This window comes from Lates calcarifer, unplaced genomic scaffold (genome assembly GCF_001640805.2).
Source record: "Lates calcarifer isolate ASB-BC8 unplaced genomic scaffold, TLL_Latcal_v3 scaffold_20_43, whole genome shotgun sequence".
Taxonomy (NCBI): Eukaryota; Metazoa; Chordata; class Actinopteri; family Centropomidae; genus Lates; species Lates calcarifer.
In genome coordinates, this window is record NW_026118149.1 from 609,429 (window position 1) to 637,006 (window position 27,578).

At 41.6% G+C, this 27,578-nt stretch overlaps 1 protein-coding gene across 5 annotated transcripts; it reads left to right on the forward strand.

The window, feature by feature from the left end:
- The first annotated feature begins 2,164 nt into the window (after positions 1 to 2,164).
- On the forward strand, positions 2,165 to 24,729 carry LOC108894880 (far upstream element-binding protein 3). 5 transcript variants are annotated; one of them, XM_018693513.2, is made up of 19 exons: positions 2,165 to 2,332; positions 7,786 to 7,894; positions 9,294 to 9,327; positions 9,597 to 9,646; positions 10,724 to 10,795; positions 11,423 to 11,480; positions 11,575 to 11,737; positions 11,818 to 11,916; positions 12,510 to 12,611; positions 12,722 to 12,824; positions 13,169 to 13,269; positions 13,355 to 13,493; positions 15,942 to 16,102; positions 16,225 to 16,295; positions 16,442 to 16,527; positions 17,473 to 17,541; positions 18,320 to 18,391; positions 19,317 to 19,414; positions 19,976 to 24,729. In XM_018693513.2, the coding sequence occupies exons 1-19, from the start codon at positions 2,240 to 2,242 to the stop codon at positions 19,982 to 19,984; spliced, it is 1,689 nt and encodes a 562-aa protein (XP_018549029.1). In that variant the 5' UTR covers positions 2,165 to 2,239; the 3' UTR covers positions 19,985 to 24,729. The 5 variants fall into 5 exon arrangements, with proteins under 5 accessions (XP_018549029.1, XP_018549048.1, XP_018549038.1 ...); XM_018693532.2 differs by having other exon boundaries at positions 9,600 to 9,646; XM_018693522.2 differs by having other exon boundaries at positions 9,297 to 9,327.
- Positions 24,730 to 27,578: the final 2,849 nt, after the last annotated feature.

The following is a 27,578-nucleotide window of genomic DNA, read 5'->3' on the forward strand; positions in this document are numbered from 1 at the left end:
TAAAATGAGACTTTTTTTACTAATTATTATTTTTTCTGTTCCTATCAGTTCCATCGGGTTTATGAGTTATCGACCATCTGACACCACCTGCCAGGTGTGTGTGTGGGGGGGGGGGGGGGGGGGGGGGGGGGGGGGGCAGGTCACTTGATCTCATCAAAGGTCACGGTGAGGTCATGGGGTCACTGCAGGTTATCAGTGATCCTCCAAGTTAAGGTCAGAGCTCTCACTGTTTCTCTGAGAGACGCTGAAACGCAGAATCACATTTCCAAAGACGCAAAGAACAACTTTTTAAACTTTTATCCACCTGCTGATGTTATAACGACCTCTGACCTTTAACGAGATGTTGCTTTATTGTGGAGTGGCGTCTGTTTGAAGCCGTCCTCATACAGGGACGTTTACTGCACCTTATTCTTCATTTAACTAAACTTAGACCTGTTGTCTTCATTAGCTGACACTTTGTTTTGTGTAGTGTTAAAAAAATTACAATGCACTCAACAGTGTAAAAACAACATGGCGTCAATCTTTGTCAACACATTCTACAGCTGAGGTCAAGATAAAAGTCTCTGAGGTTTTTAGTTTTTATATTAATCACTATTTAAACATGCAGACAAAATCAGTGCTCAGGTCTGAGGAGGTTAAAACAAACTGTGACCAAGCTCTGATTTGACCTCTGCGTGTTTCTTTATTCGCCTACATCCTCTTTGTTTGTGTCTGTTTATTTGATTGTTCCATATTCTCATGCGTCAGTAAAGTTCCAGCAGAGCTGAGTTTAAACAACAAACACGTGTTTATTAACATGACGACGTGTCCCCTCTGGACTCCTTCTTTACAACTTTCTGACATTTTATTGGACGTCAGATTCATTGATTGATCAGCAGATCAATAATCACTAACAGCAGCCGGACTTTATTTCTTCAAACCAAACTTTATTCATTTTCTGTCACTTTTTAAACAGAGAACAGTTCCCAGAGTAAACACAACACAATCAGGATTTACTCTATAATCTTCCTCCACTGCAACATGTACAGAGGTCAAAGGTCAGAGGTCACAGAGACAGACGTCACAGTGACCTCAGTTACTGACTGATAGCAGCTGATTCAACCTCCGATCGATCCAATCACCCTGATCGCTCTGATCAATCACACTCTTCTTCCTCTTCTTAAACTTCTCTCTGCTCTCCACCTGTGGAGCTGGCTGAAGCACGTGACTGAACGCGGAAGCGGAAACAGAGCAACGAGTTGCCAACAGCTGAGCAGCGGCCGAGATGCTGTATGAGAGAGATGAACCACTCTGTCGTTAAAAACTAAAACACTTTACAACAGCCGATCTGTAAATGGGTCCCCTCACCTGGTATTAAAAACAGGCAGGTAAACGTTAGAGTCTCAGCTAATATTAGAAAGAAATAAACACGCTGTCTATTATACCTCTGTTGACATATGTCAGACTATTGCCATGGCGACTGGTTGAAAGCTGAATCCTCCATTTTGTGGTTTTGTTGAGCTATTGGACCAAAAACTACACGTTTTAATTCCTGATTACACTTTCTCATTATTCATTTTTATTAATGCATTTCTTCATGAGTTTATATTTGAGTTTGGAGAAATATCTTGCTCTGTTGCTGCAGCTCATTTTCCCATCTTTTCTTTTTTATGATTTCACTGTTACAGCTGATGAATGTTTTATCTACAAGAAACTTCAGAAAACATAAACAACTGTGTTATTGCAGCTTTAATCCATCTGTGTCCTACATGTGTATGCTCCACCTGGAGCAGCTCCAACAGATGATCATTACTTTATTAATATATTAAATATTTAACTTCATTGTGATTACTTTTATTTTTGGTACTTTAAGTAACAGTTCTCTTGTATTTTTATTTAGGAAGTTTTTGAAAGCGGGACTTTTACATGACACTTTTTTTAGTTTGTAGTTCATTGTATTTGTATTTATTAATGCAAAAAAAAAAATCTAATAGAAAATGAAAAGATGCATTGTACCAGATGAAAATAGTAATTTATAGTAATTTAATTTTAGTAGTTTATATAAATACACGTTTACTAAATGCAATCATTTAAAAAATAACTATATTATTATGCGAACAGGTCTACTTCCTGGTCCCTGAAAAAGGTCTGAGAGTGAGACCTCTCGCCTCCACGCGCTCTCTGACGGCAGCTTCAGCTCAGCTAGCAGCCCGAGCTAATCCGGCTAACAGCTAACGGCTAACGGCTAGCTAGTGGCGCTATGATGGCGGAGCTGGTGCAGGGACAGGCCTCGATGAACCAGCCGGGGCTGAAGCCAGACGGCCTGGCCGATGTTTTACAGAGGGCCCGGCAGGTAACAACTCCACTGGGGCTCGGCACACACCCGTTCCGGGCCGAACCGGGCCGTTTAGATCGAGCCAAAGCACTTTTATTCGAATTCTCCCGTGTTGTGCTGCTGCTGCTCCGAACTTATGCTCCGTCAACACACACTCACAAACACACTAGCATGCTAACTTAGCTCGGAAAGCTGCTCGGAGTTGGGACTTGTGGCCGGTTTTGCACACTTTGTGCGGGCTGACACGGTCCGGGAGTTAGTTTAGGGGGACTTTGTGGAGCTGTCACCCGGAGGGGAGCGCAGTGGGACCGGGGTGGGGGAGAGTTGCGGTGGTGGTGGGGGAGGTGGTGGTGGGAGTAGGACAGAAGTTTGGCCACACGTGTCACTGAGGCAGCAGACAACCTGTTGGGCTGCGGGGACAGAACCACGGTGGACACGGTGAGGACTTTAACCACCCCGCTAACTGTCCTCACCGGGCCGGGGGGTGCACCGAAAAGAGTGTGTTCATACTGTGTTAAAGCCTCATCCGCTTTCCAGCAGTTAATATGAGAGTTGGACCCCCCCACACCGCCACCCCCTCCCCTCCCCTTATAGGCTGCTGTTTACTGTAAGTTGGTTAGAAAGTAGGCTGGCGTTATGCAACAGCCTGAGAACCATATACAGCGGAGGGGAGGTGTGTCAGCCTCCTATAGACAGACAGACAGACTGAGGCACAGACTGGACGTTCACCTCCTCTGTGTGTTGCTGTGTTTGTGTGGGAACCAGCAGCATGTCCCTGTTTGTCCTCACTCTCTGATAAACTGGATTCATCTCTGTCCTCAAGTTTGTTTCATGCAAACAGGACTTGGATGAACAGCAGCAGCTGCTCGCCTCCTCTCAGCTCCTCTCCTGTGATCAACCACTAAATGTGTTGGTGTTTGAAGTAGAATATGAACTTTATCAGGTCCTCCGTCCTCCATCTTGTGGCCTCAGGTCTGAGTCAGGATCTGGTTTTAAGGCCTGAAGTGTTTTAGTTTATATCGTGGTTGACTGTTGTGAAGTTGTGTTTGCGTCTCTTTGTAGTTGATTTGTGTCTTTTGTGGTTATTTTGCTGCTTTTCACAAATTTGTTGGTTTATGTTGTGGTCGATTGTTGTGAAGTTGTGTTTCATCAAACTGCTTTAATTGGTTTCTGTGTTTAAAGTCAAGAACGGACAGAAAATGTCAGGTAAGGTCGTATTATTGCATGAGAGGAAAACCATCGTTATCAATACACCTGCCTGTTATTTTCTTTGATAATCGATTGATTGTTCAGTGAATAAAACGTCAGAATATCAATGAAAATACCTGAAGGTTAATTCAGCCCTGTATCCAGTTTAACTCAGTGACCACAGTCTGAGCTGATCAGTCACCTGTAATGTGTCCAGGTGAAGCTGTAAAGACACTGGTCACAGTTTAAAACCAGATTATGTTGTGATCTCAGAAGCAGCTGAAACAAAAGGTGTCTCCAGGTGACAGGAACATCAGTAATAAGTTTTACTGTGACACTCGTCTGCTCAGAATGGATGAGTGTTGGTTTGAGCTAAAAATTAAACGGAGAAAAAAGTAATTTTTTTAGAATTGGTAAATTTCTGTATGTTGTGGTTTATGGTCATTTTCCATGTCTTTGTGGTCATTTTGCATTTCGAGTGTTGGATACTGGAACTATTTTCTTGTCAAACATCAGCGTATCCATCCACCTCAGTACTTTGTGCTCCAGGTAAAGCTCAGATTAGCAGGAACAGGTTTTAGTTTTGGCCTGATGGTCTCAAACCTGGTTACCTCTGAAAAAACTATTTCTTTTAGTGATTTTTGAAGATTCACTATCTGTATTTTTGCGTGGTGTTTTGTGTTATCTGTCAGATGTTGTTTGTAACTCGGTGTTATTTCTGCTTTCCCCGGGGAGAGGGCAATCTGAAATAATATATTTATTTAATATCTCTCTTTAAATGCTGAGGTGTTCAGATGTTTCCTCATTTATCTCAGCGTCTGGGCAGAAAACAGGAACATATCTCAGCTCTTAGAAACCCTCTATGAGGAAACACTGACCAATGAAAGCTGCTGGAGGCACAGATTTTACATGATAAAGTTTTGGGCTGCATCTAACAATTATTTTCCATTAATCTGGCAATTATTCTCTCATTTAATCAATGAGTTGTCTAAAAGATATCAAAAAATAGTCAAAAATACCAGTTAACAGTTGATGGTGATGAGCGCAGATTCAGTGTCCTGTTGATAAATGTTTTTCGAAGCTGGAACCAACAAACATTTGGCGTTTGTTCTTTAAAAACGACCAAATCAATTATTGAAACTGTTTACCATTAATTTTCGAGACACTGGCTCACAAGTTACAGCTACATGAGCATGATGTGGAAAACGTCGAGTGTCTGGAGATTTTAAAGGATAATTCCCAAAGAATCACATGAAAACTGTAACTGACTCTTCAGCTGATAAAATGTCCTCTTCTATGGCTGAAGTTGGTGTGACCTGCAGCTGACAAAGTAACGCTGATTATTGATTATTGATAGGTAAGAATTTTGTCTATCACATGGGATTGAATCATTTCGTTGGTTATCAGTGAGCGGAGTAACGTTCTTCAGGCTGGTGAAGTCAATACATCTGCATCCCTGCAGCTCCGGTCCCTTCAGAGTGGGAATGTCTGCACTAACTCCTCTGATATTAAATCTGTTTTTATTTCTGTTTGATCTGATTGATAACTGTGTTGTGTTGTGTGTAACAGCCTGTCAGTTGTGTTTGCGTTGAGTGTCGTAGCTTTGGTTTGTTAATGTGTTGGGTTTGACTTGCAGATCTTTGTTGCTTTACTTCCTGTTAGGTCAACTTTAAAGACTTTGTTTCAGAGGATTGTCGTCGGATCATTTCTTCACTGAGGAGAAACACACTTTCTTTAGGCACCTAATTTTCCTGATGATCAAACTTTCTTCAGATGTCCATCCTCAGACGAAGCTATGAATTAACAAGAATGGTTTTTCCAGGACAGCAGAGGTGTTTAAAGTCAGACCTGTTGTAGCCTCTTTATCTTTCCTGTGTGTCATGGTGAAATGTGTCGCCTTCAGTTCATCGTGTTGACGAGGTTTGAACACACCCGTAAAGTGCCGTATGTGCTGATGGGAGCGCTTGGTTGGATGCACAGGACCTCCCTGCTAACACACATATGTCAGAATCGTTGTGAATGAGATGTCACAGATTCATGAGTCGACATCTAAAGGTGTTTAGATTTTAATATGATTAATCCTGCAGTCGTGTCGTGTCAGTCGCATTGTTAAAACAGTAATGTGGGTCAGGTAACAGGTGTGAACAGGTGAAGCAGTGATTCAGTCATCCTGTGCGAGAGTCGACAGCAGCGAATATCTCCACTGGTTTTACCGCTGCTCTTTTCTCTGCTTCTCTTTATCATGTAGACATTCAAGGTTACCTCCCTGTGTGTGTGTTTGTGTGTGACTGTGTGTCGGCAGTGTTTTGCAGTGTGTTCTCCAGCCAAGGTGAGGTCAGCTCACAGCTAAAAGCTAATAGCTGTGAATGAGCTGTAGTGCTGTTGACTCAGTGACTCCGCAGTCAATAGACAGACAAGAAAAACCTGAACAACTCTGAAAAACACTGTAGACGCTTCTCTGACAGGCTGCCAGGAAACAGCAGGACAAAATGACTGTAATATCTGCAGCTGATAACTGGCCTTCAGAGAACAACATGAATCTCTGCTGTCAGGCTGGAAATTAATTATCGACCATTTCATATATTTCTATCAAGGTATATTATCGTTTTATATCACAGTTTATAGTTTTATTGCCACAGCTACAGCATCTTCAGTATGATCTGCACCTTTGATACTGATTGGAAAACAAACGATTTTCTGACTTCACCTTGTGCTCCGAAAACAAAATGATAGTAGGCATTGACTGTTGACTCTGACAGTTTATAATCAAAGATTCATCGATTAACTGATAAAATAATCCTCAGATTAATTGATAGTGAAGTTATTTGCTATAGAGTCCTGCAGTGATGATGTATTTCTGTCGTCCAACCCACTCGTTAGCAACCGCCTTTTTTAAGACATGTAAAAGCTTCAAACATCAGGAGTGGGGGACTTACTGACCCATTTTATGTCGGAGAATAAAACCTGAAAATGTCTTGAACTTGCGTTAAAACCACAGACCTTATTTCAGACATTTAACCAGAAACACATTGATTGCTAACATGCTAACTTACTTCCTGGTTTTAGGACTCAGTCCTGCAGCTCTGTATTAAGGCATAACATTACTTATCTGTGGTATTTACCATCCATCATAGTGTCCGTTAGACTGAACATATCTGCAGTGGCTGCTCGCTCCAACACGACTCTGCAGAGGAGCTCAGTCGATCTGCAGCCAAACAAGGAACCTTATTAGGAAGGTTCCTGTTAAAGAACGAGGAGGGAGGAACAGCAGTTTGTTCAGACTGAACTGAGCTCTGCTGGAACATCAACAACACAAACTGACATTTACTCTGACAATAATTGTCCTGTGTGCTGTTCTGACAGAGAAATCTTGCTGCCTTGTTTTCCATCATGCTCTCCTGTTGTTTACTTAAAGCAACATGTTAGAAAACACATCATCTCTGGTTCTATAGTTTAAGTAGCTGATTGTCTCATTTTAAAACACCAACATTTTCAGGCCTTCACCATCAGAAGTGAGGACTGTAGTCACAGGTTTTGGACTAACTTTATATTTTAAAGGTGTTCATTACATATGATACTGTTACTCCATTTTTATTAGTATTGTTCTGATTATTAATGTAAATTTTATTAAAGGTGCACAATAACTAAAAACACAAAGGTTTTGGGTGGTGTGTTGTCTTGGGACTTGATTTTGGTCTTGTTAGTCTTGATGTGGGACTTGGTCCCAAAATGTTTATTGAATTTGGGTTCAATTGGTCTCAACTTGGGATTCCACTTTAGTCTTGTTAGTTTCACCTGGGGACTTGTTAACCTGAGGCATGAATTTGGACTTCTCGTTCTTGACTTGGAGCTTGATTTCAGACCTACTGGTCTCTGTGGGATTTGCCTTCATGATCTTGACTGAGCACTTGTTGGTCTCGTCTTGAGACCTGTTCTTTACTTAGAACCCAACCTGCAACGTGGTCCTGATCTCAAATATGGATTTGACTTCAGACTTGTTGGCCTCAACTTGGGATTTGACTTTAAACTTAATGGTTTAAACTTGCCACTTGGACCTTAGACTTGTTAGTGTCATCCTTGGATTTGACTTGTAGTTTTTGATCTGGGACTTGACGTCATACTCATAGGTCATGACTCTGGACTTGACTTGGACCTTGTTAGTCTTGAGACTACCTTGTAACTGACTTTGTCCCACTCACAAACAGTTAAGACTCTGAGCTCCTTATCCAGCCTTGGGTTTGTCTGTTCTGACATCCAGCTGTTTATTTCTGTCTGTGTTTCAGATGGTGGGTAAGATGGGCGGAGAAACCATGTCCCACCTCAACAGCTCCTCAGGAAATGTTGAGCCTTCGCTGTACTACCCAGGCCAGAAACGACCAGGAGAGGACGGAGGTGAGGAGGAGATGGAGGGGGAGGATCAGAAATATCCAAAGACTGTTCTCACTTAGACCTTAATGCTTTTATTTAACTGTAACGTTTAACCTAAACTAGAACCTTTTCACTCAACAAGGAACCTCCCACCGGACCAAGAACCTTTTAAGAGCTAAAATGTTTCTCTCCTGAACTAGAACTTTCTCTTCTGATTTACAACCTTTAACCCCCCAACCTATAACCTTCTACCTCACCTAGAACCTTTAACCCGAACTGGACCCTTTTCACATTACCCAGAAACTAAACTGACCAGGAACCTCCTGGAACATTTTAGTCCAAGGTACAACTCTTAGCCTGGGCTAAACCTTTCCTCTTGAGCTGGAACCTTGTACCTGACAAGAACCTTTAACCTGAGCTCATCACCTACGTTAGGTCAAGAACTTTTAACATGACCTAGGATGTTTTTAAGTGACTGGGAATCTTTGGTAGGGAAACTTTGGCACCTAACCTACAAACATTAGCCTAATATGTAATCTTTTACCTCAGGTAGATCCTGTTCTTACGTTAGGTAGAAGACTGGAAATTACAGAGCCTTTTAGTAAAGATGAAACTATACATTTGTGAGGTGTCTTTTAAAGATTTACATCTGACATTCATCCAACTGACGAATCAAGTTGTTTTGGCCCAGATTGGAGACCTTTAATATTGGGTACCTGCTGATACAAAGTCCAATCCGATACCTGTATTAACATTACTTAAATGTTGATTAAATAGCCTTTGCGTCCCACTGACTGAAATAACCCAGCTGCAGATTACTTAATGAGCTTCTTGATCCAAATACCAAAGGCCATGGTTCAGAATTATAAAGTTGATAGTCTTAGTCAGCTGGGAGGATGCCACCCCTGACAGCAGTGACGTGGTTCATGGTTGTATTGTGGTGTTTACAGAGTGGTACAAAGTACGAATAGCGGTGTCCAGAGAACGAACAAACCAACAGCAGCCAAGTTTAATTTAGGCTGTCATCAAGTCTCTCTCAGTATTAACATTAATTAGTGACAGCTGATGTGATGTACTGCCGCAAATGTTTGTCTTCCTAACCGATGCTCGGCACCGGCTAAAAACTTTATACATTGCTTTGCTAATGATTATTCGTGTCAGAGATATGAGGACATCTCTAATCTGTACATAAGATATGATAACAATAAGAAATATAAGATTAATGCTGGATGCTTTCTTAAACTTGCATTGCTGCTGCAGCTAGAAAATACAACCACATCCTGTTTTTTTTTGTGTGTTGTTGTTGCAGCAACACAATTATCTAACCAGACTCGGTATTAGTTTTGGTCAGCAGCTCCACCAGATCGGTAAGAGCTGCAGTAAAAAGCTGCATTCGTGTCTAATCTCTGTCTCTGTCTCCCAGTAGGTAACCAGCTCGCAGCCATGGGGCATCAAAGGTACGACCAGCAGTTCATATTGATTAAACACACACACACATACACTCACAGCAGGGCAGTACAGATAATGACATTCACCATCATACTCTTGTTTGCAAATAGACATGAGTGTGTGTGTCGGGGTGTAACAGTAGATAAGTGTTATAGATCTGTCCTCCTAAGTCTGCATCAACATAATCACTTATTGACGCACACACACACATTGTGGTTGTGGGTTTTCTGTGTGACCTGGATATTAACGTGTGTGTCTGTGTGTGTGTGTGTTGCAGCAGGGTAATCACAGAGGATTACAAGGTGCCCGACAGGATGGTGGGTTTCAGTAAGTATGACCCCTGACCTTTCAGTCAGTCCTGCTGCTCAGGTGTCCGACAGCTTCATCGTCCAATCAGGTTGTAGTTTTGATGATGAGAACGTGTCTGGACCAGTACAATGATCTGGTTTTCATCTGGACTGTTGCATTCGATCAAGACCCTGACCTAGAACCTTTAACCTGACCTACAGCAGTTCACCTTCAATCTCATGCTACACCTTAAACCCGACCTAGAGCAACTATCCTGAACTAGAACCTTCCACCTGAACTAAAACCTGTTACCTGAGCTAGAATCTTTTCACCTTAGCCCAGAGGCGTTATCAGGAACCAGAGCCTTTTCACGTGACCTACAGGTGTCCTCATGACCTAGAACCTTTAACCCAGCTGTGCTAGAACCCTTAACTTGCTCTATAATCTTTAATCTGTTCTTGATTATAACCTGAGCTAGAACATCTTCAGTTGACCTATGGTTTCCCCCTTAGCTGGAAAGCTTTCACTTTACCAAGCTTAGTATCTTCATCCTGGGCTAGACTCTTTTCATTTGACCTAGATCTGGTTGAGCTGGTCTAGAAGCGTTCTGTCACAGAACTTGTTATCTGAACTTGACATAGATCCTTTTTCACTAAAACAAAGTGAAGTATTTGCACCTGATCTAGAACCTTCCAGAAATCAAAACATCTGAAACTAATGCAGAACCTTTTCTTGAGACCTTGAACCTTTTCACCTGACCAGAACTTCTATCTAATCTGAAACCTTTAACCTCAGGTAGAACTTTTTCACATGACTGAAAGCCCATCATCTGAAATCTGGATTATAACCTTTCACATGAGCAAGACCCTTCCATGTTAATGTTCGAACCTTAAATTGGATGTAGAACCGTTTCACTTGCAATAAAACAGCTTCACATGACCTGGAACCTTCCAACTGAGCTAGAATCACCCCCCCACTTGATTTAGAAATGACCTTTAACATTTACAAGGCGAGAATCTGCAGATACCCTGATCAAGAGCAGCTGGTTGTTACAGAAACATGTGAACAGATGATATCTCAATAAATGACTCTACTCTCCTCCTCCTCTTTCTTCAGTTATTGGTAGAGGAGGAGAACAGATCACCAGGATCCAGTTGGAGTCCGGCTGCAAGATCCAGATCGCTGCCGGTGAGTCTGTCTGTTGACCTCCTCTTGACTTAACATCTCCATGTTGTACTGTGTTATTGCTGCTAAAGTGACCGTCCAAAGGTTTTTATTATGTCTTAGCAAAGTGTTGTGAAGAATAAAACCCAAATCAGATCAGTATTTGCTGAGACCTCCCTTTACCTTTAGACCTGCTCCAGTTCTCCTCAGTACACCTGCTCACAGTTTCTCAGGTGCAGGTCATGTGGGTTGTTCCACCATCTTGGACAAGTTTCCACAGTGTCTTCTGTCTCTTCATGTAATCCCAGACTGACTCCATGATGTGGGAAATCAGGACTCTGTCTCTAAAGATAGTTCGTAATGTCTCTGGTTTGTTTGGGCTTCTGCCAAATGAATCTGGGACCGATCAGCCGCCTCCTGATCGGACTGATGTTGAGAAGAATCAGACTTGAAGTGTCTAAAACTTTTGCTCAGTACTGTTTTGTTTTGTAAAATGAGAGTTGTTGGACTGCCCAGCCTTCCTTAGAGATCTTTGCATAGCAGGTTCAAGTAAGTTCTTGTTCTAGAGCTGAACAGCTTTTCCTTGTTAAAGATGTTGACGTACTGTCGACCTCCCTGTGTAACTTACATTCTGTATGTATCTGTGTTCAGACAGTGGAGGTCTGATGGAGCGGCCGTGTTCTCTGACCGGGACTCCAGAGAGCATTGAGTGAGTTTCCAAACCTCCACCTTCACCTCCTCAGGTCACATCACCTCTTCACCTCTACCTGTTGCTAAACTCCTCCATGTTTGTGTTTTCACAGGCAGGCGAAGAGGCTGCTGGTCCAGATCGTGGACCGCTGTAGAAACGGTCCCGGTTTCCATGGCGACGGGGAGGGCGGAGCCTCGGTGCAGGAGATGCTGATCCCAGCGAGTAAGGTGGGGCTGGTGATTGGCCGAGGAGGAGACACCATCAAACAGCTGCAGGTAGATTGTCTGACAGATGCAGGGACGATACACCTGCTGAGGTATCGATGAGTCTCTCTGATGTTGTGTTTGTGTGTCAGGAGCGAGCAGGAGTGAAGATGATGATGATCCAGGATGGTCCGATGCCGACAGGAGCCGACAAACCTCTGCGTATCTCTGGAGACCCATACAAAGTTCAGGTACTCACATTTTACTCTCCCTGACAGAATATGTTCCCCAGCTCCTAGACCTTTACCTAATTTATCCTGAGCTAGAATCTTTTCACTTGACCTGAAACCTGCTGAGCTGGTGTAGAACTGTCCTGTCCCTAGAATTTAACCTGAAGACTTCATCCTCCTTAATCTGACATAGAACGTAGACTTAACATTGATCCTTTAACTTTAGCTAGAACCTTTTTCACCTAAATCAAAAGCATTTGAACTATAGAACCCTCCACAAATTACATTTTAATCTTACAAACGAAGAACCTCCCATCTGAGCCTTTTAACATAACTGAGAACCTCGAACCTTCTCACCAAACTCTTTGTCACCCGACCAAAAACCTGTAAAACCTTCCACCTAACATTGTATGTCAAGTGGACAGCGTGATTCAGGGCAAAATTGAATTGAATTGAATTGAATTCTGAAGGTCTGGTGGTGTTTACAGAGACAGAAGTTTAAGACAACACATACACACTCTTTGAATGATTGTGGAATAGTTCTCAGTGATTATCCAACAGTCCTCATGTTTACACCCATCCCTGACATGACTCTGGTCCGTCTCCTCCTTCAGGCAGCGAGGGAGTTGGTGTTGGAGGTGATCCGAGAGAAGGACGGAGATTTCAGGTCGGGACGCAATGACTTCAGCGCCCGACTAGGAGGAACCAGCCTGGACGTACGACACGCACACACACAAGCATGAGCACATTGTTAGCATGTGCTAGCAGTTAGCTTGTATGAGTCTGCGGTAAATCAACATTAAAAGGTGCTTTTCTTTGTCTCCAGGTTCCAGTTCCCAGGTTTGCTGTCGGTATTGTGATCGGCAGAAATGGAGAAATGATTAAGAAGATTCAGAACGATGCAGGGGTCCGAATCCAGTTTAAAGCAGGTCTGTATAATCCAGATTATAACTAAAATAATCTGTTTACACTAATAAAATCTGGTTTAAACTTCTTTTACCACCTTTAGTATAATCCAGATTAAAGTAGGTCTCTTTACCCTCCAGATTTTGACATCAGTAGGATCTAGTTTAAAACCAGTGTGGTTACACCTGTATAATCCAGATTAGAAGTGGTCTGTTGATTGTACTATAATCTAATCAAAGTGAATCTATTTACTTCAGTGTAATCCAGTTTAAATCAGGTCTGTAAACACACAGAACCCAGTTTAAGACCGCTATGATCCAGATTACAGGGTGTTGACCCTCTGACCTCTGTGTCTGTCTCTCTCCAGATGATGGCATCAGTCCGGAGCGTGTTGCCATGGTGATGGGACAGCCAGACCGCTGTCAGCACGCTGTCCATCTCATCAATGAGCTGATCCAGACCGCACAGGTAACACACACACACACACACACAGATCAGGTGTGTGTAGTTTTGACTAAACGTTCAGTATAAACTCTTTTTTCTGTTTGTGTAGGAGCGTGACGGCTTCGGCTCAGCCCTGCGGAGTGGGAGGGTCAGAGGTCGCGGTGACTGGACTATGGGCTCCCCCGGTCCTCTACAGGAAGTGACCTACACCATCCCTGCTGACAAGTGTGGCCTGGTCATCGGCAAAGGTACGCACAGATAATAAAACTGAAGCAGCCGCTGAAGGTGTTCGCTCACTGTGGAACGTGTTACTGCTGCTGTGACAGATTCCTGTAAAACCTCTGTCATGGTGTGAGCATCAGTGTGAAGGAGTGTGTGTTTATTCTAAACATTAATTCGTGTTAACACGAGTGTCGTCACATTAAGACACTTTTGTAATATCAGGAGGAGGAGCTAGATTTTCAGAAAGAAGTAATCAGATACTTTACTGAAGTAAAAGTACCACACAATACCACAGATGGATCAGAGTGTGACCAATCAGGGAAGGATATGTCACCAATCAGGAAGTGAACGTGGGTGTCTGCATCACGGGTTTCAGCGGCTTGAAAACTCAGAGCGTAACCATAGCAACAGCAATGAATTTTAAAGCCAATACATATAGAGAGCTGCAGGACTGAGGGAGTCAGTTAGCATGTTAGCATGTTAGCTCTTCCTGTTGTCAGTGTGTTCCTGGTTAAATGTCTGAAATAAGGTCTGTGGTTTTAACACAAGCTCAAGACATTTTCAGGTTTTATTCTCCGACATAAAATGGGTCTTTAAATCCCCCACTCCTGATGTTTGAATACCGCTGCCTCCATCAGTTTATGTTGTTTATGACTTGATTTGGTTGTTAAATCAATTTATCGCTGAATTACATCAGACATCACTGAAATAAAACGTTTCCACTGGCTGCAGGACTGACTGTTGATAATCTGTTTCTGATCAAATATCATCAGTGTTTTTACTGATGTGAAGCCGAGTTAAACGTGAGGGAGAGCTGAGGGCTCACGTTTTATAAAAAGGTCTGAAAAGATTTTAACTTTGTGATTTCTGCAGCCTGAGAGCAACAACAAAGATCCAGGATGAGAGCTCCATCAGCCCCATTCACTCTCTATTAAACCCTCATCCATTCATCAGCCTGTGACTGTGTGTGTGTGTGTGTGTGTGTGTGTGTGTGTGTGTGTGTGTGTGTTTGTGTGTTGGAGGTCAAGAGGGTCGAGCAGCAGCCTCCAAAATAAAAGCAGCAATGTAAAAAAAAAAAAAAAAAAAAAAGATGTCAAGTACCCCCAGTGTTTAGACACCATATGGTGTGTGTGTGTGTGTGTGTGTGTGTGTGTGTGTGTGTGTGTGTGTGTGTGTGTGTGTGTGTGTGTTGTTCAAGTGTCATTACTCAAAATAAGATTCAGATCAGAAAAGAACAAAAAATTACTTAATTACTTTAAACAGAAACAAGATTAGACGACAGATATTTGTAATAGATCAGAGTTGATTAATTATTAATTAAAGTAATATTTGATTAATCAGCTCATAGTTTAATCTGCTCTAAACTGCTCACTCAGTGATGTGAAACAGAAACTCTGGAACAAGATAAATGTATTTATTTAAAGCATTAATCAAATTCTTGTCAATAAACTAATAAAATAAACAAAAACAAATGAAAATATCAGCTTTTTATTTAGGCAGAAATGTGTGTTAATCCCTAAACTGTTACAGCTAAAATAAAACACATGAGAATAAAAACAGCTATGTCAGATAAATGATAATTAGCTTTTAATTTGTTGGACACACAGGACACTGAAAATTAACTTGAAGCTAACTCTGCTACGGGACATCACATGGGAACATGAATATTGAATGTGGTTCCTTCAAAATAAAATAAATCAATAAAGTCTTTTGAGTGTGGAGATTTATTCAGAGGCTGAAAACCTGCAGATATTCTGCTCAGTCGCTCTTTTTCCACCTCATAAAAGGTCCATTAACGGCCTCTTCATTTGGTTAACAAAGAGTTAATGACCCTGGGATATTCTGAGGAGGAGGAGCAGGGGGAGGAGGAGCAGGAGGAGGAGCAGGGGGAGGAGGAGCAGGAGGAGGAGCAGGAGGTGGAGGAGGAGGAGGAGGAGCAGGAGGTGGAGGAGGAGGTTGTTGCTGGTCACAGGCTCAGTCCACACTGTTACGTTTTCATTTTAAAACTAAAACCATCTCTGTCCAGACAAGTTTTCGCTTCATATCAGAAATAATTTCATACACCTGAAAACACAGATCACATGACCATTCACCTGGACTGAGCATGTGCAGACAGATGTAAACAGGAAGTAGATTGTTCACTCTGCTGGAAATACTACAAACTAAATGTAACTGTTGTGCAGCTGCTGACAAAGATGCCGAGGTCAGAAACTCCTGTAATTCATTCATTCTCTCACCGCTGCTAGTCGAGGAAGAGATGGGTCACATGACTGGAGAGTGACCAATCAGGGATCAGGATTATGACTGTTGCGAACCAAGCAGGAAGTGAATGAGACTAAAACACAGTGGTCAAAATGTTGGTGTAATCTCTTTTAAAAGTCCAGGTGCCTTTAACTTCAGCAGCTAAGACGAACGTGAGCTGGACGACGAGAACCTGCAGACGTGTTGGTGTAACACTGTCTCTGTGTCTGTAGGAGGGGAAACCATCAAGAGTATTAACCAGCAGTCTGGAGCTCACGTGGAGCTGCAGAGGAACCCTCCCCCCTCCACCGACCCCAACACCCGGGTCTTCACCATCAGAGGCACTGCCCAGCAGATGGAACTGGCCCGTCAGCTCATAGACGACAAGATCGGGGTACGCACAAAACAAACGCACCTCAGCAAAATAATCCTAACTTGAACCTTTTCTGCTCAGACCTGAAAACGAACTCACCTCGTCTCCCAGTTTAAATCAGTGGTTTCTCTGTCGTCCTGCAGGGCTCAGGGATTATGAGTAATGGAGGTTTCGGCTTCAGTCCCTTCACCCAGGGTCCTGCTACACACCAGAAGTAAGACACACACACTCTGCACCATCTCATACTGTGTTCTGATTGGTTGGTTTGTGGTTCAGGCTGGATGTCCTCGGCAGGTTGGACACCTGTACCTGTAACCCCACTGTGTGTCTAACTCAGCTGTCTGTGTTGTGTGTGTGCAGCTGTGGCAGTGGTCAGACCTTCCTGACTGGTGTTTGGGGAAATACCTACCAGACCAGCTGGCAAAACCCTGGACAACAAGACCCTGGTAACACTCTTAACATAAACACACACACTCAGCAGTTACTGATGCAGATTCTTTACTGTTTTCAGTTTCCTCTGCTAATGTTTGACGCTGCCGGTTCCGGTTAAGCTCCGCGGCTAACGGATCCCTTATTTGAAATGCTACAAAGTCAATAAAACAAATGAAATGTCATATTTACAGGAGGAACCACAAGTCCTTTATTTCAGTATTTATCTTCAGAGTCTCAGTGGTTAGTGTCTGTTATTACCATGAAGTTAAATTTGTCACAGTCAAGGTTAGTTTTGTGTCTGCGCTGAGTGAAATAAAAACAGAACATTTTTATTCCACCAGACAAACTGTTTAAAAAGATTCAATAAGGGAAAATGTTGTTGAACCCGGTCTCTTGCCTTAACACCTTGTTTCCACACAGCTCTGTGCACGTATGCAAGTCAACAGGAAGTCCATTCATTTCTGTATGGACTTTGGCGATCTCCGATGTGTTTGCCTCGAAATTCCCAACGTATGGATTTCGGACAGATCATACACACTGTGCACCACAGGAAGTTAGCATAGCTAACTTTTCGGCTTCATATTTAGCTAACAGTTGTAGCATGCTAGCAGCATAACATTAGGAAGGTGTATGTCGTTTCACTAAACTGGCTTCACACTTCATATGACATGTCCATCAGACTGGACGGAGAAAAACAGACAAAATAAGCTTCTGTCCGTCTGTAAAGACATGCATTTCCTCGGTTGGGCACTAGGGGGTGTAAACTCCAGGTATTATAGAGAAAATACTGACACCCGGCGTGAACCATTCAGTGTGAGACAGTGTAGATATTTAGGTGTGGACCTACACACACATACAGTTGACCGCACACACAGAAACACACACTGGTTTTTTGAGTCCAGCAATTAAGACTCTCTTTGTGTGTGTGTGCTTGTGTGTGCGCGTGTGTATGTGTGTAGGTCACAATATGGCTCAGACAGGACAGATGGACTACTCTAAAGCATGGGAGCAGTACTATAAGAAGCTAGGCAAGTCCACACACACACACACACAGGTTATAAACTCACCTGTAAAATTTATTTTCAGGCAGTTATAGTCAACTTTAAAAAAAAAAAGCCAATGGGATTTTTTCATAGTGTTTTGGATCATTCCAGAAAATAAACAGTGAGCAGCTAAAGTTTCTGATCCTTCAGGTTTAGTTGATCAGATCATCTTCACAGATGAACACCACTGTTCTGATGTTTGAAGTAAGAAGCTAATGTTAGGCTATAAACCAACTACACCACGGTCACATGACGTCAACGTCTCCACCACTAAGCTTCCAACTGGTCATTTCATTTAGCTCTGAGCTCTTCTACAAAAGCCTTTCTTCTTAGAAAGTTAGTGAGAGTTTGAAAGAGCGTGAGTAGAAACACAACGAGGCTGTAAAGGTGGACTGGTGAGTAGATGGGTTTTCATGTTAACGTCCCCGACAACCTCTGTAGTCTCATTTAGACACTCGTTAGCAACCGCCTTTTTTAAGACACGTAAAAGCTTCAAACATCAGGAGTGGGGGATTTACTGACCCATTTTATGTCGGAGAATCAAACCTGAAAATGTCTTGAGCTTGTGTTAAAACCACAGACCTTATTTCAGACATTTAACCAGAAACACACTGACTTTGGGACGAGGGAACAGGAAGTGCTAACATGCTAACATGCTAACTTACTTCCTTGTTTTAGGATCAATCCTGCAGCTCTGTATTTGCACCTGAGAATGGATTGGTTGACCGTGTTCTTCCTGTTTTGTGTTTTTGTGTATTTGTAGGTCAGCAGAACCAGCCTCAGAGCTTGATGACAGACTACAGTAAGGCCTGGGAGGACTACTACAAGAAACAGAGTATGACTCCTGACTCTTTGTGTTTCTGTCTGTCTCGTAACGATTCTCTCAAATATTGTAATTTTTAATCGCCACACTTATTCTTTAATTGATATTTATTATTTGCTCTGAGCTAATGTCATAACAGCTAGTAACCAATGGTTAGCCCACGAGCTAGGCAGTTATCCTGTTAGCATCGGTGCCCGAACCGGAGAGTATTTAGTTTTCCCGCCTACAGTGAATAAATGCTAACATGTAATGGCACTGCTGACCGCTAACAGTTGACACCTGACTAGTTTAGTGTTTAAAAAAAAGTAAACAAAAATTGCAATAAATCATAATATGTTGTAATTCTTAAAAGTTGACATATATCAGTACATCTGAAGATAAACATTTCGTCCCAAAATGAAGATAGAGGTTTTTCTACACAGAGTCGCATTTATATACATCAACCGAGGAAATGACAAATGAAAAGCAGGAGTGTTGCTTTAACTCTTCTATAAACTATGCTTACTTTGATCTTGTTCTTACTGAAAAATAATGATCCTGTACCGAGCATCTGCGATCGGGGGCATTTAGATGTGAGCAGGAGGTAAAAACTAAACTAACTGCGACAACGTTCAGTGATACTCTCGGCTGCTGTTTCCCTCCTCGCCTTTGTGGAACTTTACAGCGAGTGTCAGTTCATCGTTTATCGCCTGGTTCACTCCCACGGCTCTCATGGCGTCGTTCTCAGAGAAACAGCATTTTTGGTGGTTTGTCGGTTGGTGGAGAACAAAAACAGAGCTAAAAGAGGACACAAACACCACATGAATCATCATGTTGCTGCTGGATGTTGACAACAAGTTCAACATATCGACAGGTGATGATACGTCTGCGAGTGTTCCTGTGAAAACAGAAACATCAGTTATCACAGGTCTATGTAACTGTGTTTTTCTGTGCGTAGGTCAGTCGTCTCAGCAGAGTTCGGTGCCAGACTACACTGCAGCGTTAGCAGAATACTACAGACAGCAGCCCTACCTGTGGAACCCCGCCCAGATACAGGTAACACAAAGAAAACCAATTAGGAACCTGCCAGCTTACCTGTAGTTCACCTGCAGGGACCTGGTTCTGGTTCTTGATGGTTTAAAAAGTCCCTGAAATAGGATTCTCAGCTGCTCCAAGAACCATCAGGAGGGGAGTTCAGATCGTAATGGATCCGAAGGTCTTGAAAAGTCATTTAATCATTTTTTGTGGAGGCATGATTTTACAAAAAACAATCTTAAGCCACATTATTTTACTAGAAATTATTGCTACAGCTAGCGAGTGCACACAGAAAGTGGTATACCTTCAGTCTAGTTTAGTCCCTGAATATAAGTCAAACTCCACTTTTTCAAACCTCATTAACAGAAAATATCATCATGTACTTAGGTCAGTTAGTTAATAACTGTTGGTTGTATTGTTCCTGCTGGTTTTCTCTCTTGGTTTGTCTGTAAATCAGGTGGTAAATCTAGTTCTATGTGGTATTAAAAGGTCTTAAATTTAATTCATTGGCTTATGGACAGCTCAGACACAAAGCTCTTGTCTGTACTTTCCGGCTGACCATGTCATCTCATATCTCTTCAGGATCACTAGAGGCTCCTCCCTCGGCGGTGAAGGCCTCAGATGGTTATTGACGGCAACCGAATCGGGGTTTCCTAGCAACGCTCCGCCGCTTCCTCCTTCCTTTTGTAGAGAAAAACTAAGGATTAACTGAAAAATCACGAACTCTTTTCTTTCTGTTTTTTAACCTTACAAAGTTGATATTTTGTCGGGCAGATTTTTTTGGACTAGCCTCTGGTCTCTCCACAGTGTAGACCTGGTTTTTCTTTTTGTTTTATTTTTTATCAAACTTGAACTTAAAGATGTATCAGTGTGGCTTTGAACAAAAAAAATCCAGTATAATCTATATTTTGTCTAGTTTTATTTTCCGATAAGAAAACGGTATAAGGCTTAGCAGTCTTGAGTAAGAAAATCAGATATTATTATTATTTTGTTTATGATAATGTTTTAAAGCATGCGTCAGATTGTGTGTGTTGACTCTCAGTTATTTTTTTTTATTTTGGCATAGAAATATTTTAATAGCGTCGGATGGAAATGTAACGTTTTACCGTCAGAGACAAAACTGTTTTTTGTACTAAATCTGTGCTCGCTGGGTCTGTTTGTTCTCAATCTAATTTTACCTGTTTAGTCGCCATCTTGGAGGTGCAATGACGCGTTTATTGTTTTCTTTTTGGTTTGATGATAGTTCTTATTCCTGTATCTCTATAGTGATTCTTTAGTTTTTATGATGTAATGATGAATAAATGACGATTTATATTGCGTTGTCTAAAGCCAGATCTCTCTGTGGTCAAACACTTTGTGTCCTCCACAGGATTTAACCTCCAGCCGACACCACGTTTCCCCGCCTCGACTTTCATTACAAAAAGCGGGAAAAATACTATTTTCTTACAGAGTGAAACTTTATTATTGTTGTTGTAACTTAGTTCTGCATTTCTACTTTACCGATTTGTTTGTAGCATAAACGTTAGGAGCTGAACAATGAAGTTATCGATTCTGTTAGCGATGTGTTAGCCTAACGAGTGCATTAGCTAAATGCGCAGGTTAGCTAAACAATGTTTGGTCGCAAAAAGGTGTGTGTTACCTCAACTGTGTGTTAGCTGGATGAATGTGGTGGTTAAACTGTTTCTATTCGCTGTATGGTGTGTTCGTGTGTTAGCTAAATGTTAGCAGAATCAATGTGGTGGCTAAATTGTTTGTTAGCCGTGTCATTTAGATGAGTGCACAGGTTAACTCAGAGATGTCTCTTAGTGAAAAGATATCTGAACTGTATGTGTTAGCTAAGCATTATGAACATTGAGCAGTAGCTTGACAGTTGGAATTCTACTGAATGTGCGTTACAAATTTTTGGTGGCTGAACTGTTTCTGTGTGTCCGGTTTGTGTGTTAGCTGGATGTGTAGCTTTTAGCTAAACGTGCGCTAACTGAACTTTGCTTTATGCCACACTCACAGCATACAACATAGACAGTAAATAACTGAGTGAGAAAAAGGTTCATCAGCCTCTTAGTTGAGATTAGCAGTTAACTACCAGCAAACCAGTGCAACTAAAGTTATTTTCATTATCGATTAATCTGCAGATCAGAAAACTGTGAAAAAGACCTGTTTTAATTTCCTACATAGATAGTTTCTTAAAATATTTTGTTTTGTCTGGTCCGCAGTTAAAAACCCAAAGATACTCAGTTTACCACCATGTACAACAAAGATAAAATTCTCAAATTGTGAAGCTGGAACCAGCAAAATCTGGCATTTTCATTCCAAACCATACCTAATTGATTAATTGCTTATCCAAATAGTTTTCTGTCAATCAGCCAATCAGTTAATTTTCTAATTGTCGCAGCTCTACATTCTGCTAATTAAAAAGGCGCTATGCACTGTTTGCATCTAATTTTACTTGCTAACAAACTTAATGTAAAACAATTTAAAAATTGCTAATTTTGGCTTCACATCCATTTATCTGGTACGCCTAAATGGCTAGCAAAGGGCATAATGTCTTTGAATACTGTGTCAGTGTTACCTGATTCTGCTGAAATAGTATGAATGCACATCAGCCATCTCACATAAAAATTAACAGACCTGTGTAACAACCCAGCAACAAAATAGCCCCAAAGACAACACTGATAAAGTCCGTTCTGTTAATTAAAAATAAGCTGCACACTGTTTGCATCTAGTTTTACTTTACTCCAAAATGGTGAGATGGTAAGATTGGTAAGATGGTAATGGTAAGATTATTTAAAAAAATACCAGGTTTAGGCTTCATATCCATTCAGCTGGTATAACTTTGAATAATGCGTCAGTGTTCCCAAATTCTCCCTGATTCTGCTGACATGATGTGAATATTCGTTAGCCAAATATAACGTGCTGGTGTGACGAGATCAGGTAAACTATGTACATTAGCCGAACTCTTGAGTGTGTGTTGTAGCACAGTGGCGCTGAATGTTCATTAGCTAAACGGTTTGTTGCGTGAACATGTGTATATTGGCTAAATTTGTATGTTAGGTGTGTAGTGTGTGTGTTAGCTTTATGTCGTGTGTCTGTTAATGCTGGATTATGCTTCTAAAACATGCACGTGTCATTTTAGATTTTGTTAAGAATAGACTTGCAACCATAAACACGACCGACAGAACAATAAGCGGTGATTGTTTTGCTAATTGATTAATTGCTTTTCTCTGGTTTCAGTTTCTCCTATGTGAATATTTTCTGGTTTCTATGTTATTTTACTCAGTAGGTTTGGGTTTTGGATTATTTATCAGATATTTGAAGATGTCACCTTGGGCTTTGGGACAGATTTTTATTCACCAAATGACAAGTATTTTAAGTATTTTTGGTCTTCCTTTTTGAACCCACCACCCAACAGGGTTTTGGATCCAGTCATTAACTTTATATCGCACACTTTTATGTGGAAGATTTGTCGGCTTCTTTTCATAAATTCAGAGACATTTACGTGTATCTTTGTAGATGTATTATTCCAGCCTTAACTGTATAATATGTTTGTTAATGGAACTTGTTGTGTATGTTAGCCACATGTTGCGTGTATGTTAGGGCTGGATTATGCTTCTCGAACATGCACGGTTGCCATTTTGGAGAAGTATGCGTGGCTTTTTTATACTTGTACAAATGTAAAAGTATTTTTTGCTTTTCCTGTCCTTTTTGGATTTACCAATCTAACTTGCGCTGTTGATATTTGAAGACTTGTAAGTCGACCTACAGTTACCTATAACCCTTTTTGTATAAATTCACAGAGACATATATATATATATATATATATATATATATATATATATATATATATATGTGTGTGTGTGTGTGTGTATATGTATTTGTAGAAGTATTATTCCAGCCTTAACTGTATAGTACTTTTGTTAGCATTATACGTTAGCTGTCTGATGTGTATGTCATTGTGTTAGCTTAACATTGTGTGTGTTAGTTGTATGATGTGTGTATGTTAAGGCTGGATTATGCTTCTTGAACATGCACGTTGTTTCGGAGAAGTTCTTGCGTGACTATTTTATACTTGTATGAACGTAAAAGTATTTTTTGCTTTCCTGTTTTGGGCCCACTTCCCAACAGAATTATGGATCTTCTCGTTAGCTTGTTTAATGCTCGTTGTTGACAATGTGGAAGTGAGTGCGAGTCTGTCTCTTTGTATAAACTCACAGACGTTTGTGTATCTTCGTAGGTGTAATTCCAGCCTTGGCTGTATATTTGTTAGCATCGTGTGTTCCCTATCTGGTGTGTACATCCACGTGTTGGCTGAATGTTGTGTGTTTGTTAGCTGAACGTGTGTCGGACCACAGAGAGGTTTGTCTGGCGTCGAGGGAGATCTGGCTGTTGTTGAGTTGAATATTGAATCAGTGGTTCTGCTTCTTGTATGTGTGACAATGATGATGATGACGATAATAATAATAATGACGACGATAATAATGAGTTCTCCTGTACAGGGGTCTATTTAAATCTGTTAATCCAGTTATGAATATTCAGTTTGTCGATAAGATAATATGGTTTGTGTAAATTTTCACTCTCTGGCGGGTGCTCTCCAGTAAAAAATGTACTTTGTTATCCTGTTAAAAATGATATTGTTTAATTCACATGTTGTGTCTAACCGATTTGCAAAGAAAAGCTGAGTGTGTTATATTCTCAAGACTGCTAGGCTAACTGTCTCTATCTCTTCTCCTTGTCTGTCTGTCTGTCTTTGTCCTGAAGTTGCCACGTTAAAAAGTTGGCAGGATTTGGTGTTTTTTCAACACGTCTGTAATCGGACCATGTGATTACAAAAGTGTCAGCTGTGCATTATCGTTGCAGGCGTGTTGAACAGTCCTGCAGCTTGTTAGCGTGGTGGCTCTGAGGCGAGGAGAGCTGTAGTGAACGGGTCTAAACCCCCGAAAAATTATTAAGAATACGCTGGAGTGGACGGCGGCCTGGTGTCCAGTCCCAGTTCTGGGCTCAGTGTCAACTAGACCAGTGGTTAGCGGGGTCACACCAAGCCTCCCAACATCCCAGAATCAGGACCGGGCACAACGTCACCCGTCCACTCCAGTTTAGATCTTCCTTGTCCCGACCTCTCATCCTGAAGAGGTGACCGGGAGCTTTTTTGGTTTCATGGTTTCTGTTGTTTTTCTAATGGACAGACGTCCTAACTGTAACCTGCAGATTTTTCTATTAGATTCTATTGACAGATAGAGTTGTGTATGAACCCGAGCCACGAGACTGTCGGTGGCCGAGGAAGAGGAAGATGGATGATGATGATTAACATGAGGGCTAATAAACAGGCTCATTCTTTCTGACTGACTGTGTTTTTATCTCTGGAAACAGAGCCTGTTTCTGTACCAAAGTCTCTGATACAAGGTGTAAAAAATATAACATGCAACCAAATTTAGACCTGATTACTATATTACGTGTAATAGTGCCCAAATTTATCCTTACAGAAGCTGTAGATCCAGATTTGTTTAAGGTCAATGTGAAGTCAGTTTTTTAATTCGTTTAATTTCTTTAAACTTAAAGGAATAGTGTCACATTTTGTGAATTCTGACAATTTCTCGGCGCTGTGCAGAAAGTTTATGGTTGTTTAGCAACTTGTTCAAAGCAAGAAGTGGTAAAATAATTAAAGGTAATGCATCACTTAAGGAGCTTTTGAGGTGTTGTCCACTACCTGCTTAGAAATCAACTTTAAATCAACATGATGTAACTATTTAACTTTAAAATCTCAGCTTCAGGATGTGATGGTTCACTGACTTATATCAGGAGAGCCTCAGTCAACCTGTTGTTTCTCTGTGTAACTGTGGTTTCTCAGGTTGGATCTCCCTCTGACTGAGTGAGAGTGGAATCAGACCAGAGAGTTCAGAGTGACACTGAACTGTAGATCAGTTAAAGAGAAGTCATTAAGAACCAGAGTTCATCTCTGAGATCCAGGAAACTGACACAAATATCAAGAATCAGAAACACAGTTTGGCGTTTGTTACAGCCACAGCACTTCCTGCTCCAGGAGGAGAAGAGGATCATGGGTAATATACATGTTGCTGGAGCTCCAGACTCAGAGCAACAACAGAATTCATTACTGAAGAGTAAAATCCTTTTAGTTTAACCAGAAACATCTCTATGTATCACCACCTGACTCCATTGACAAAAACAGGGATTTAACCAGGAGCTGCTGGAATACCACTGCCTCCATCTGTTAGTGTGTTTGTCAGTGGAGTCTGGTGGTGAAATCCTATCCTATTGTTGTCAGACACTTAGAATAACAGGTAATTTAACAATCGTTGTGAAGATATGTTGGCCAATGTCCCATGTCCTCACAACAAGAGTAAGACTGTGTGTGTGTGTGTGTGTGTGTGTGTGTGTGTGTGTGTGTGTGTGTGTGTGTGTGTCTGAGCTGCCGTCACAGCATCTTTTCATGTCCTGACATGATAAGTGGGATTTATCATTTATTCATGTTCCCAGAGCAGAGACAGATGGTCGGACTGACGGCGTGATGTCATCTGTCATTAAGACATTACTGTAATCACACACACACACACACACACACACACACCTCCTGACCTCCAGGGATCAATGAAACACTGAGTGATGGAGGGATGAGAGGAGGACGAGCTGTCAGGGCTGCAGCAGGTTGTAGGAATATTGAATCTGTCTCTCTGTGAGTTCCAGCGTTTAGACCAATCCCACTCTCACATCTGTACGTTGATGTGCCAGCAGCTGGTTAGCCTAGCTTAGCATAAAGACTGGAAACAAGGCCGAAAAGCTCTGATCAACTGATTACACACAAATCGTGTACACACAGAACACAGATTTCATAAATCAGCTTCTTAACTCTGATGACAGATGAAAATCCTGTTTCCTGCTCCAACTTCTCTGAGTCTCTCCTGTTTCCAGACGCTGCAGAGCTGAGTCCAACAAACTGTTCAGAGTCATTCTGCTGTTTCACTGTGGAAGAGAGGAAGAGGAAATGACTGCAGCTGAGAAGTTACAGGTTTTAAATGATTAAAGAGAAAAAAAGTTTGACACCAGTAGCTTAGTGTTTCTTGTTGAAAACAGGAGTCTCTGCCAAGTGGGACCCAGAGATAGTACTTTCATTGGTCATGACGTCGCGACTTAAGCTAGCTAACGTTAGCTTCATGTTTCCATTGTCTGTGCTTTTCTGTGCTGCCCACAAATAGAGAATATAGCTAAGGTTGTCTGTTTTCGCCTTAGCTGGGCAGAGAAAACTAACTAAGCTTTATTCTCCTTAGATCAGTGTTTCTTCAGAGTTATTAGCTGCAGTAGATGAAGCATGGAGCCGTTATTAGGAAATTAGGAGGAAATTATTTTTTAGGTCTTTGGGGGCTTCATAGAAAACAGCTGTGACTTAGCACCAGAACTAGTTTCCTGTTTGATCGAAATATTACGTTAGTTTTGGGAACTGGACTGAACCTGGACATTTTTCATTATTTATATTTTAGGATGTAAATCTGTGGTTCTCAGCCCGGTGGGTCGATAACTCAGGAGACTTTATTAACTGCAGAGTCACAGTTTGATCTGTTCTGCTTTATTAATCGATCAGAATGAGAGAGGCTGACAGAGGGGGAGAAGAGACTTTTATTGTGAAAGAGCTGGGTGATAGAGAGATGATGGATGGAGATAATGACTGATCAGACAGGAAACGAAGTGAAGCCTCTGTTACTGGCAGTGTGTGTGTGTGTGTCTTGTGGTCGTAAAGTACAGGAAAGAGCTCTGTAAGTACAGATGAACTGTGTGTGTGTGTCAGCCCTGATTAAAGATTAAAGTAATGGTGATCTGGATCGAGTCCAAACCTTTTCCCATGAAGCTCAGGGACCGACCAGGGGCGGGGCAATAAACTGTCTGTGTGTCCGTCTGAATCAACCACAGTACGTGGCCAAAAGTATGTGGACGGTTGAACATACGTGACCGTGATGGTTTATATCCTCTGCATTAGTGAGTCGATAGAGTCCCACAGTGATGACGTGATTCTGTAGTCCAACCTGAAGTTAGCATCAGCCTGGTTCCTCCACAAAAACCCAGTGGGATTTTTTCATTGTGTTTTGGATTATTCCAGAAAATAAACTGTGAGCAGCTAAAGTTTCTGATCCTTTAACCAAAAACCTACTGACTTTGGGATGAGGGAACAGGAGGTGCTAAC